We start from the raw sequence: 13,043 nt of genomic DNA on the forward strand, positions 1-13,043 counted from the left end.
AAATAAACAGCTGGTGCTGGGAAACGCTACTGATATCTTTGCAAACAACTCATCTTCCAGGAGATACGCAGGGGATTACAGGATTACTGGTCTTTCTACCGAATCACGAGTCTCCTGGTAACGGATGATTATAAACAGGGATATGAGATCACTCCTAAATATCATCACTGGCAGCTGAGGGTTGGTAGAGATTAATGAAAGGCAGCGATTAGTAAGTACACAGTGAACAAACTGCTTCACCCAAACTTCTGCTCAGCCTGAATCACTGCCTCTTTCTGTGACAACGTTAGCTTTCGATGTTCCTTGCATTTGATATAGCGCCTTGTTGAGGCGTCTCAAAGTGCTTCACTAAATGTACTGCAAAGTGGAGTGACTGTGTCTTTTGTAGGTGAAACGCAGCAGACAGTTGCGCACAGCAGCATCCCACAAACACTCCTGAAGCGAATGGCCAACTACTTGTAGCTGATAACAATAAACTCAAAGGGGGTGGGAAAGTGGTGAGGGTAATTTGAGACACACATCCTGGGTGAAAGGTGCAAATGTGAATGCAAGCTGTTGCGTAAAGAACAACAAATTACAATTGTGCAATGCCTTTCACGTCGGGAGGACATCCCGAAATGCATACTTGTGGTCAGTTCCAAACGTACAAGAACGAACAGTGGTACAGTACATTATTTCTCGAGGTGGGTGGTTTGCTGGAGTTACACAGCACACGCAGGGCAGTGGACGTAACGCGCTATTCTTTACTCGGAATCCCAAAGAGCTTATGAATAATTGAGCTGCAGCAACTGTGGCGGTTGGGAGTGGTAACAGCCTGATGCAACCCTCTAATTACAGCACCAGCTCAGTTGCTGCCTTAAGGGCACCATCACATAGTCACCGCATCGCAGCTCGCTGCAAAAAGGCAGACTTTTACTCTATGATACTCCTTACATTTAATTTAACGTCCGGTCACGTCACTGACACGTCCTAAAGCGCTTCACAGCGCATACGGTAAAATGAATTGTGTGTATATTTTGTGGGGGAACAACAATATACATTCAATGAAGAGCTTTGAGATGTCCTTCCAGTGTGATAAGGCGCTACATGTATATATATATATAAATATAATAAATTGGTCACTTCAACCCACGACTGTCTGTGGGACGCTGCTGTGCACAATTGGCTGCCGCGTTTCGCCCACAAAATGCACAGTCACTACACTTTGCAATATAGCGAATGAGACGTGATAAGGCGCTGTATCGAATGCCAGGATTAGTATTAATTATTATTACAATAAATTCACGGATTATTATGATTTGTTATTAAATGGCCACAGATGGGAATCTGCGCATGCGCCGGCGGGGCAGGAGGGACGGGACCACCGCGATCGCTTCCGGGTTTGGGACTCACGTCAATCAGCGGCTCCCGGTGCCGGTGCCCATGAACGGCGCCCTCTGCACCGCCTGTTTCTTCCTGGTCACCGCAGCCGGTAACAGCAATGCCGGGGCCAGGGAGCTGCGGGGCCCGGACATGGCTCTCTACAGGTCAGTGCGGCACTGAGTGACCAGGCGGTGTGTTACTGGTCTGCCTGCCCTGCCCTGCCTGCCCTCCCTGCCTGTCCAACCTGCCCTGCCTGCCCTCCCTCCCTGCCCTCCCTGCCTGCCTGCCTGCCCTGCCTCCCTGCCCTCCCTGCCTCCCTGCCCTCCCTGCCCTCCCTCCCTGCCCTCCCTGCCTCCCTGCCTGTCCTCCCTCCCTCCCTGCCCTGCCTCCCTGCCCTCCCTGCCTCCCTGCCCTCCCTCCCTCCCTCCCTGCCTGCCCTGCCCTCCCTGCCTCCCTGCCTGTCCTCCCTGCCCTGCCTCCCTGCCTGTCCTCCCTCCCTGCCTGTCCCCCTCCCTGCCTGTCCTCCCTGCCCTGCCCTGCCTCCCTGCCCTCCCTGCCTCCCTGCCTGCCCTGCCCTGCCTGCCCTGCCTCCCTGCCCTCCCTCCCTCCCTCCCTCCCTGCCTACCCTGCCTGTCCCCCTGCCCTGCCTGCCTGTCCCCCTCCCTCCCTGCCCTCCCTGCCTGCCCTGCCTCCCTGCCCTCCCTGCCTGCCCTGCCTCCCTGCCTGTCCCCCTCCCTGCCTGCCTGTCCTCCCTCCCTCCCTGCCCAACCTGCCTGTCCTCCCTCCCTCCCCGTCCTCCCTCCCTGCCCGTCCTCCCTCCCTCCCTGCCTGCCCTGCCTCCCTGCCTGTCCTCCCTCCCTCCCTGCCTGTCCTCCCTCCCTCCCTGCCTGTCCTGCCTCCCTGCCTCCCTCCTTGCCTGTCCTCCCTCCCTCCCTGCCTGTCCTGCCTCCCTGCCTCCCTCCCTGCCTGTCCTCCCTCCCTGCCCTCCCTCCCTGTCCAACCTGCCTGTCCTCCCTCCCTCCCTGCCTGCCCTCCCTGCCTGTCCTCCCTCCCTACCTGTCCAACCTGCCTGCCCTCCCTCCCTCCCTGCCTGTCCTCCCTCCCTGCCTGTCCTCCCTTCCTGCCTGTCCTCCCTCCCTGCCTGTCCTCCCTTCCTGCCTGTCCTCCCTGCCTGCCTGTCCTCCCTGCCTGCCCTATGTACCTGCCTACCTGTTTGCCCTGCCGATCTGCCTGTCCTACCTGCCTGTCTTCCCTACCTACCTCCCTGCCCACCTGCCTGTCTACCTACCTGTTTGCCCTGCCTGTCAGTGTTTCAGACCCAAGCTGGGGGTCAGGATCAGGGTGTATGGAGGACAGAGGGGGGAGGAATATGATCGAAGGCACAGTCGAAGAGGAGGGTCTTGAGATAGGTTTTGAAGGAGGCGAGGGAGGGTGCGAGGTGGAGGGACTGCGGGATGGAGTTCCAGAGGGTGGGGGGCAGAATGGCTGAAGGCCCGGCCGCTGATGGTGGGGTGGGCGAGATGACGGACATGAAACAAGCCGGAGCCTGCTGAGCAGAGGGAGCGGACAGGTTGGTAGGGGGTTAGGAGGTCGCAGAGGTAGAGGGGGAGTAAGGCCATGGAGGGGTTTGAAGGTGAGAATCAGGACCAGCTTACCTACCTACCTACTGTGCGCAATTGGCTGCCGCGTTCACCCACAAATATACAGTCAATTCACTTTACAGTGTGTTCTGTGAAGCGCTTTGGGACGTCCTCCCGACGTGAAAAGCGCTATATCAAATGCAAGGATTATTATTATTATTACTTGCCTTGCTATGTGCTTGCCTGGTATTCTGCCTGTCTACTTGACTGTCTGCCTACCTATCTGCCGGCCTGTCTGACATTCTGTCAGTCAGTCTGTGTGTGTGCTGCACACTCCCAGAGTCCTGCCTGGCTCCCCTGTTTCAGGACAGGTGACATCGCTGATCCCAACAATACAATGCAATGGACTGGAATCCAACTACACAAAAACCTCCTGTGTTTTGTGTTACGAAAGATCATCTGTATTTTTAATGCTGAACTTGAACTGCCTGCTAGGCTGGGGGAACGAGAATGAGGCTAACAAGAGCAAAAATTTGCACCAACGCAGTTCCTTTTACACAGGAGGACGTCTCAAAGGCTTTACGGAGACAGAGCGGGAGCCTGAGCTCATAGGTGGCGGGCGAAACTATTCTATATAAATAGATGGATGTTGTTGTTGTTGTGGTGGTGGTGGCAGAGCGGAGGGAGTGGGTGGGAGAGGAGCAGGTGGCGGAGGTAGGCAGATTAAAGCAAGACTTGAAATTGGAACAGTTCCTCTTCTCGCTTTCCTGTGGAGATCCCGTGACATGATTGGAAAAGAAACAACAGTTTCTCTCGCGCCCTGGCTGACTGCCCCCCCCCCCGCCCCCCACCGATCGATTGGTCATTTGGCTCGCAAACACGATTTGAACGGAGCCTCTGTGTTTGTTATCAATAAGATAGATTGTGTTAACCTTGATCCTCTCCTAAATAAAGAAGAACTTAATGTGCACACGCCATCATTAACCTCTGACCTGCTGAATAAACAGGAACAGCTTTGCGACCGTAATGCAATCTTCGCATGTTGTACAGGTGTTTGAAAACATCCTGAATCTCTCCACAGGGAATTGCTGTCAGTTGTAGTCACCTTGTGTTTGTAGGTGATATGGCAGCTGATTTGCATACAGCCATGTCCCATAAACAGCAGAGAGGTGAACGACCAATTGTATAATAACAATAATAATCCTTGCATTTGATATAGAGCCTTATCACGTCGTTGAGATGTCTCAAAGCGCTTCACAGGATACACTGCAAAGTGAATTTACTGTATTTTTGGGGCGAAACACGGCAGCCAAATACACACACAAGTGTCCCACAATCAGTGGCTTGTGGTGTAAGGAAACCTGCCTGAGGTTTCGCTCTGCCCGGGAATCGAACCTGGATCCTCTCGCTTGCGAGGCGAGTGCTCTAACCACTACACCACAGGACATCACTCCACTTTAACGTCCACGTGAACAGACAGATGGGACCTCGGTTTAATCTCAGCACCTCTGATAATGTGACGCTCCTCCCTGCCCCCCCCCGCTCCCCGCAGCACAGCGCTGAGATGTCAGAGCCCCACAATCTCCCAACCACGAGGCCACAGTGTTTGATGCCTTTACTGTTAACACAGACTGATAAACGTACAAATGTGCCTCTTCCCACAGGGAGCGAGTCAAAGCCATGTTTTACCACGCCTACAACAACTATTTGGAGAATGCTTTCCCGTATGATGAACTGAGACCCTTGACCTGTGATGGGCAGGACACATGGGGGAGGTAAGTCATTGCCAACGTTGAAGCTCTTCGTACCCTCCTCCCCCCCACACCAACCCTAGATTCGAGCCTTACTGAGCAGAAATTAATTGAAGTTTATTTTCTGTGTTCCACAGCTTTTCTCTGACCCTAATCGATGCACTGGATACTCTCTTGGTAAGTCTTTTACTGGGGCTGTTGAGAACATCAGGCTTCCTCCCTGGGATGGTTTTCCTTTCCGCTCCCCCTCTGTCACACGGTGGCCTGGGATGGTTCTCTTAGTTACTTGGAGACGGATTGTGGCAGCTCCAGGGTTATATGTCTCTCGTAGAATCAGTGACTGAGGCCACTCAGGCCCATAGTTTGAGTGCTGTGGTCACTCCCCCAATGATACCCTCCTGCGTTTCATGTAGCCATCGATGTCGCTTCCTGGGCGCAGCCTATGTGCAACGACCGACAACAACAACAACTTGCATTTATGTAGCTCCCTTCACGCCAGGTGGCGCCTCGGAGATCTTACTTGGAAGTCGGACAGTTTTAGCGCACAGGAAGCTGGAACCGGGCCTAATAAGCAAACCGGTGTTATAACAGTATAAAAGGCACCTTATAATGGGGTTCTACTTCGTAACCTCTCGATTCGGATTGGGACGTCCTCCGACGTGAAAGGCGCTATACAAATGTAATCTTGTTGTTGCTGCTGTTGATTCAGTGCTCTGGGACGTCTTCCCGCCATGAAAAGCACTATATAAATGTACATTAGTATTTGTTGTTCTTGTTGTTGGCATCATCTCAGCAAGTCTGCGCTGTAGCCACTCCATAGCAGTGATGTCCTTTGTTTGAACCTCTGTATCCTTTCCACGAAGTGTCCCCCACTCACTGCACTGATCTCCTCTGGTTCAGGTGCTGGGCAACACAACCGAGTTTCAAAGGGTTGTCCATATGCTCGAGCATGGAGTGGACTTCGATATCGATGTCAACGCCTCTGTGTTTGAGACAAACATTCGCGGTAAGCTGGGAGGAAGATGCAGCCATGATGACGTAATGGGTAGATATGTTATATTCCTTGGACCCGAGGACCCGGCTGGTCCGATTGAGGTGTCCAAATTAATAACAAGAATTGACAAGCTGGACAGTCAAACAGCTCTTTTCTCTGCTAGAAGAGTCAGAAACAAATGGAGATAATCTTAACTAATTAATCTTAACTAATTCATTTATTCATTAATTAATCTTAACTAATTTGTTAAAGTAATTCCCCCCAATGTCCTGGCCAACAATCGTCCAGATAAATTGATCATTCCCTTTATGACTGTTCGGGGAATATTGCAGTGCACAGATTCGCTGACCTCCTTTGCCTACAAAATGCCCAGTCACTTCACTTGGCAGCGTGACCCTGTGAAGTGCTTTGAGATGCCGAGACTATCATTATTCTGCACATGTCGTGCTTCGGGTGAAGGATTAAACCGAGGTCCCACCTGTGCCTGTTCAGGTGGACATTAAAGACTGCGCGATGCTTTCGGAAAAGAATAAGGAGTTTCTTGCCGTGTCCTGGCCAACATACCCTGGATACAATCGATCGTTCGCTTCATGACTGGTTACAGGGAGCCATTGTATTTTGCTGATGGGTGTTTCTCTCCACAGTGGTGGGGGGGCTGTTGTCGGCTCACTTGCTTTCCAAGCAAGGAGGGATTGAGGTGGAGCCGGGCTGGCCCTGCTCGGGACCACTGCTCCGAAAGGCTGTAGAAGCTGCTCACAGACTGTTACCAGGTGAGGAACCTCCACTGTTTCGTGCTTCCAAAGCATCTCTCACTCACTCCACTTAATAACCTAGTGAGTAGCCTCACTGCTCTGCGCACCAATAGGCTGTTCAGATCAACAAATCATGGGTCAGATTAACATTGGCGCTGTAATTCCCTCTGCCCACAAATGTTTGCTCATGATTAACATGTAGTAGGCTTGTGTCAGCCTGGCACAGTGATAGCTCTCACCAGTCGCAAGGTTGTGGGTGCAAGACCCATGTTGGGCCTTGGAATCACGTAGTCTAAGATGACGCTCCAATGAAGCGCTGGGGGTATGTTGCATTGTCGGAGGTGCCGTTCTTCGGTCCCGTCTGCCTGTTCAAGTGAATGTTAAAGATCCCACGGCACTATTCAAAAAGAGAAGGGAGTTTCTCTCTCCTGGTGTCCTAGCTAACAATCCCCTAAATAAAATCGATCACTCACTCCATGACTGTTTGTGGGACACTGCCGTGCGCAATTTGGCTGCCACCTTCACCCGCAAAATACACAGTCACTCCACTTTACAGTGTATCCTGTGAAGCACTTTAAGATGTCTTAATGATGTGATAATGCACTATATCAAATGCAAGGATTATTATCATAGTTAATAACAGTCACTGCAGAGCAAAACATCACTCTATTTGCTGAATATGTACACCCTTGGGATGACATGTGTTTGGTGGGGTAGGCGGGGGTTTGGGACTTGATCAATTTAGTGCCAATGTTCCCCATTCAGACACCTCTTCATTTCTGTGTTGAGATGTCAATTTACAAATGATGCCAACTCAAATGCAGGGATTATTACTGTATCTCGCAAGCGAGAGATCTGGGTTTGATTCCTGAGAGGGTGAAACCTTGGGCAAGTTTCCTTAGTCCACATGCCTGATAGTAATCCCTCAAGAAAACAAAACAATAATAATTTGGTCACTTCAATCCACAACTGTTTGTGGGACGCTGCTGTGCACAATTGGCTGCCGTGTTTCGCCCACAAATATACAGTCAATTCACTTTACAGTATGTCCTGTGAAGCGCTTTGAGACGTCCAGAAGACATGATAAGGCGCTATATCAAATGCAAGGATTATTATTATTATTATCATGAACTGTATTATGCACAAAAATAGTCTTTGTGTGTGTCACCTAGTGGCAGACACGGTACTATACCCCAAGGCGATGCACTGACATAAAGATAGGCAGCCCAACCACACAGTTAGTGTTGGCCTCCTCAGCCGGGCAAGACATTGGAGTGAAGCTTTTTTTTTCTTGCTTATTGTTGGGCGAAGCTTTCCAGACCCCGACAGGAATGCCGTATGGCACGGTGAACCTCATGAACGGGGTTAATCCCGACGAGACGCCGGTCACCTGTACAGCCGGGATCGGCACCTTCATTTTGGAGTTTGCCACGCTTACCCGGCTGACCGGGGACCCTGTGTTCGAGGACGTGGCCAGGAAGGCGATGGCAGCGCTGTGGAGCACTCGTTCGAATATTGGACTGGTGAGAAACTTAGTAACCCTTGCCAACAGAAACAGGAGTCGCTGGGAACACTCAGCAGGTCAGGCAACCTCTATGGAGAAAGGAAAGTGAGTCAACGTTTCAGGTCCATGACCCTTCGTCAGAACTGGGGCATGTTGGGAGAGAGAAGCTTTTAAGGGCTAACAGAGAAACGTTGACTCACTTTCCTTTCTCCATACATGCTGCCTGATCTGCTGAGTGTTCTCAGCGACTTCTGTTTTTGTTTCAGATTTCCAGCATCTGCAGTATTTTGCGTTTTGTTAATAATCCTTGCATTTGTTATAGTACCTTTTTACGTCTTCGAGACGTCTCAAACCGCTTCACAGAATATACTGTAAAGTGAATCGACTGTGTATTTTGTGGGCGAAACATGGCAGCCAATTGCGCACAGCAGCGTCCCACAAAGTGACCAAATTATTATTTTTTTTGAATTTTTGTTTCACGATTGATACCACTCCACAAGCCCTTCAAATGAGACTAATCACCTGTGAAGCGCTTTGTTTCAAGGCGTTCACCTAGAAAATACACAGTCACTACACTTTACAGGTAATCCTGTGAAGCTCTTTGAGGTGTCCTCCTGACATGTAAGGCATTGTGTCAAATGCAAGGCTTATTATTTATTATTGTTTTACTTCTGTATCCAAATTTACTGAGATTCTATGGTAATAATCCCTACAAAACAAAATAATAATACTTTGCTTGCTCAATCCACAACTGTTAGTGGGACACTGCTGTGTGCATTTCGCCCACAAAATACACAGTCAATCCACTTTTCGGTATATCCCTTGAAGCGCTTTGAGACTCTGAACGATGTGATAAGGCATTATATCAAATGCAAGGATTATTATTATGGTAGAGGGGGGAGGGGGTGCTGTGCAGCCAATCCCGCGGGACATTGATCCACCTTGGTTTGCCTTTACTTCGCTCATTAAATGAGAGTTTGTAGCAACTGGCCATTTCCATTCTCTTCCCCTCCTATCCAGGTGGGCAATCACATCGATGTGGTGACGTCAAAGTGGGTGGCCCAGGATGCCGGTGTTGGGGCAGGGGTGGATTCCTACTTTGAGTATCTGGTGAAGGGAGCCATCCTTCTACAGGATGAGGGGCTGATGTCCAGCTTCCTCGGTGAGCATCAGCTTGTTTTTATTACATTGACGCAGCACTGAGCTATCCCCGCTATAGTGCCCCAACAGAGGGGAGACAGAGAGTGAGAGAATGTGAGAGACAGAGACAATGTGAGAGACAGAGACAATCTGAGAGACAGAAAGAATGTCAGAGAAAGAGAATGTGAGAGAAAGAGATCTGGCAACAGATTGTTCTGAAAATGATCGCAATCCCCCAATAAAATTGGTCGCTTTGAGACATCCTCCTGACGTGAAAGGCGCTGTACCAAATATAAGGATTACTGTTACTAATAACTTGTTAACTGGACTTTGCTGTTTCTTTTTGTAGAATATGAAAAAGCCATTAAGAATTACACAAAGTTTGACGACTGGTACGTGTGGGTTCAGATGTACAAAGGCAGCGTGACAATGCCGATCTTTCAGTCTCTGGATGCTTATTGGCCAGGTCTCCAGGTCAGAGTTGCTAATATCTACCTTTTACCAATGTTGCCTTCACCTTTGTGTTTCCTGAACCTTATCTGTTGACTTACACAGCAGCTGTGGTGCTACTGTAATCCCATTGAATATATCCTGCTGGTCCGGTCCCCTTCCCCATCCCCACCTCCCCACTCCCAATCACTCACATCAATACTTGGGCTCATAGTCTAGGAATCCTGTAGCATAGCAGTTAGAGCACTCGTCTGGCAAGCTAGAGGACCCAGGTTCAATTCTTGGGTGGGGTGAAACCGTAGGCAAGTTTCCTTACCCCTTACACATTTCTGTTTACCAAGCAATAAATAGGAACCCAATTGTTTAGTCGATTGGTGGATCATTTTCCAGGGGTAATAATCCCTCTGAAAAAAATTAAATACATTTTGGTCACTCAAACCACGATTGTTTGTGGGATACTGCGGTGTACAATTGGCTGCCATGTTTTACCCACAAACTACACACTTTACAATTCACTTTACAGTATATTCTGTGAAGCAGTTTGAAACATCGACGTCAACGACGTTATAAGTTGTTATGTCAAATGCAAGGATTATTAGTATTAGAAGCGGCAATGTTGGTTGGGGGGGGACTCATAAATCAAATTCATGGACGTTTTTTTGTGAGGGGAACCTCTCCTTTCCCCCCTCGGGAGCTGTTTTTGGGGTCTGGAGCCGGGACAAACACCGCTGTTTTGTTTTCACGTTGCAGAGTTTAATCGGCAACTTGGACAACGCAATGAAAACCTTCCACAATTATTACCAGGTCTGGAAGCAGTACGGAGGCCTGCCCGAGTTCTACAGCATCCCGCAAGGCTCCATCGTGGATAAGCGGGAAGGTTATCCCCTCCGACCAGGTACATCCCACCTCTGACAGATTTAGTTGGGAGCCCCGTAGTTTAATGGCTATTAACGGCTATTATCTCGCTTGTGAGGCATGGTTGCCTCGCAAGCGAGAGGACCCAAGTTTGATTCCCGGACGGGGTGAAACCTTAGGCAAGTTTCTGGTTACTTGGTTGTCAGGTGATTGGTGAATTGCTTTCCAGGGGTCATAATCCCTCCCCCTCAAAAAAAATTGGTAACTCAGTCCACGACTGTCTGTGGGACACTGCTGTGCACAAATGGCTTCAAAATACACAGTAAAAGCATTTTACAGTATATTCTGTGAAGTGCTTTGAAACATCTCAATGATGTGATATGGCGCTATATCAAATGCAAGGATTATTATTATTATTACAGAGCTGATCGAGAGCGCCATGTATCTGTACCGAGCCACGGGGGACCCCACTCTGCTGGAGGTGGGCAGGGATGTCATCGAGGCCATCGACAGGATCAGCCGCGTGGAGTGCGGCTTCGCCACGGTGAGTGCTGATCCCGGTCTGTCCAGCTCCCACACCAGCTCTACGCTGGTACTCAGGAGCTGGTGTGCTGCCTTTTGGTCAAGTTGTCCAATGATCAACGTTGGGTTGAGAAACATTGGGCCCAATGTTGAGCGGGTCCCAGTGTCCCAGCACTATGGTATGGAGAGTGTGTCGTCTCCAGGGAAGCCCGTGCACATCTCACCAACTCACGGGAACTCAGCCCCGATCCGAGATCCCACAAATCAAGGGGATGGGTGTACATGGGGTTCCCTGCGACTGACTTGCACGGTGTTCCAGTGTGGTTGTTCCAGTGCTAGGGCTCCACTAACATTGCCGTTCCTGTGTTCAAATATCCACTTTAACAGTGTTAATATCCACTTTAACAGAACGTCTGGATCGAGGCTGGACTGTTTGTCCAAATTCAACCCAACCCAAAAGTGGCCAACAATAAAAGTGGGTGTAGTGCTGACATTCTACCACAAGGGGTCACCAGCACATGCGGGAAATACATATACAGTACTGTATTTGACACAGCGCCTTTCACGTCAGGAGGACCTGTCAAAGTCCTTTAAAGGATATTATTATAAAGTGGAGTGACTGTTAATTTTGTTTGTGCACGGCAGTGCCCCCAACAAACAGCCACGGGGAAGGAGTTGGCAAGTAAGACTTTTAATAATAATAATCCTTGCATTTAATATAGCGACTTATCACGTCTCAACGAGCTTCACAAAATATACTGTAAAGCGTAGTGACTTTGTGTTTTGTGGGTGAAACGTGGCAGCCAATTGCGCACAACAGCGTCCCACAAACAGTCGTGGATTGAAGTGACTGAATTCTAATTATATTGGAAACTAAATTAATCGTAACTAGTGGTAATTAATACATGCGGCACAGACATGGCGTTGATGGGTTATTTCCTTCTCTTTCAGATCAAGGACTTGCAGGAACACAAACTGGACAATCGCATGGAATCGTTCTTCCTGGCGGAAACCATCAAGTACCTCTACCTGCTCTTCGATCCCGACAACTTCCTGCACAACGACGGCGTCTCATTCCACACGGTCACCACGCCGTACGGGGAATGCGTGCTGGGGGCAGGGGGCTACATCTTCAACACCGAGGGGCACCCCATCGACCCCGCCGCGCTGCACTGCTGCGGCCGCCGCAGGGAGGAGCGTTGGGAGGTCGAGGAGCTGATGCAGGATTTCCACACTTCGCAGTACGCCGGGAGGCGCTGGCACACGATGGAAACCAGCCGGGAATACAGACGGGAAATGCGGGCCCAACTGAACAGGACGAGGAAGGACAAGAGGGCGGGCCGCAGACTGTTTCCGATCCTGAGCTGCCCCGCTCAGCATTTCAGCTCCAAACTCGCTGTGATCGGTCAAGTGTTTACCGACCACTCCTAGAGACCAAGGGCTGGGCTTGGCCACACAGTGATCTCTGGGAGATCTCTCTCTCTCTCCATCGCTTGTCGATAACGGGTTCATTCCATCCCCATGGATTTTTTAAATGCATTTGGTGCAATAAAGTTTGGCTATTTGTTTATCGGTGATTCTTTTATTGGGACGGAGAGCGGGAGGGAGGATGTGGGGAGGGGAAGGGAAGAGAATATTGTGCTCAGTTCAGCCACTAATTGAGCTGCTTTACTATTAATATAGATTCCCCCTCCCTGCGCCCCCCCTCCCCCCCATCCGGGTGGGTGTCCTGAGAATACGAGCAGCATTTGTTCAGCAAAAAACTACAGCCATTAGAGAACGCAAGAGCATTAGGGGGTACGAATTCTTCCCACTCGGCTCCTGTTAACTCTGCAAGCCAACGGGGAGGGTGGTCCTAGTTGGACAAGAAGCGGGAAGCTTGCCAGACAGCGCTCTCAGCAGCTGGTTTAAACTCTTATTTCCCAAGCCTTGGCTCTCGCCGATCTGGGCCTGATGCTCTCCGGGAATTAGATGAGCAGGATGTGTCCCTCCGGGGAGAGAGTGTGCATTCCATTCCAGATATCCGGAAATTCCCAGGTGCGAAGTGGCGTCGCACATTTGGAACTCTCGGTCTGTTTTTTTTGTCTTGTTAAGCACGGTGGAGTTTTGATGGCTTTCAGTGTGTGTCGTTCA

General features: G+C 50.1%; 1 protein-coding gene across 1 annotated transcript; it reads left to right on the plus strand.

The window, feature by feature from the left end:
• The first annotated feature begins 1,390 nt into the window (after window positions 1–1,390).
• On the plus strand, window positions 1,391–12,478 carry edem2 (ER degradation enhancer, mannosidase alpha-like 2). Its single transcript, NM_001292665.1, is given in 11 exon segments — window positions 1,391–1,526; window positions 4,607–4,717; window positions 4,831–4,870; window positions 5,594–5,699; window positions 6,332–6,457; window positions 7,751–7,962; window positions 8,964–9,105; window positions 9,433–9,557; window positions 10,284–10,428; window positions 10,811–10,932; window positions 11,862–12,478. Coding segments are annotated over 11 exon segments (1,713 nt in total). The 5' UTR covers window positions 1,391–1,422; the 3' UTR covers window positions 12,342–12,478.
• The last annotated feature ends 565 nt before the right edge of the window (window positions 12,479–13,043 follow it).

This window comes from Callorhinchus milii, unplaced genomic scaffold (assembly GCF_018977255.1).
Source record: "Callorhinchus milii isolate IMCB2004 unplaced genomic scaffold, IMCB_Cmil_1.0 Scaffold18, whole genome shotgun sequence".
In the NCBI taxonomy this organism is placed as follows: domain Eukaryota; kingdom Metazoa; phylum Chordata; class Chondrichthyes; order Chimaeriformes; family Callorhinchidae; genus Callorhinchus; species Callorhinchus milii.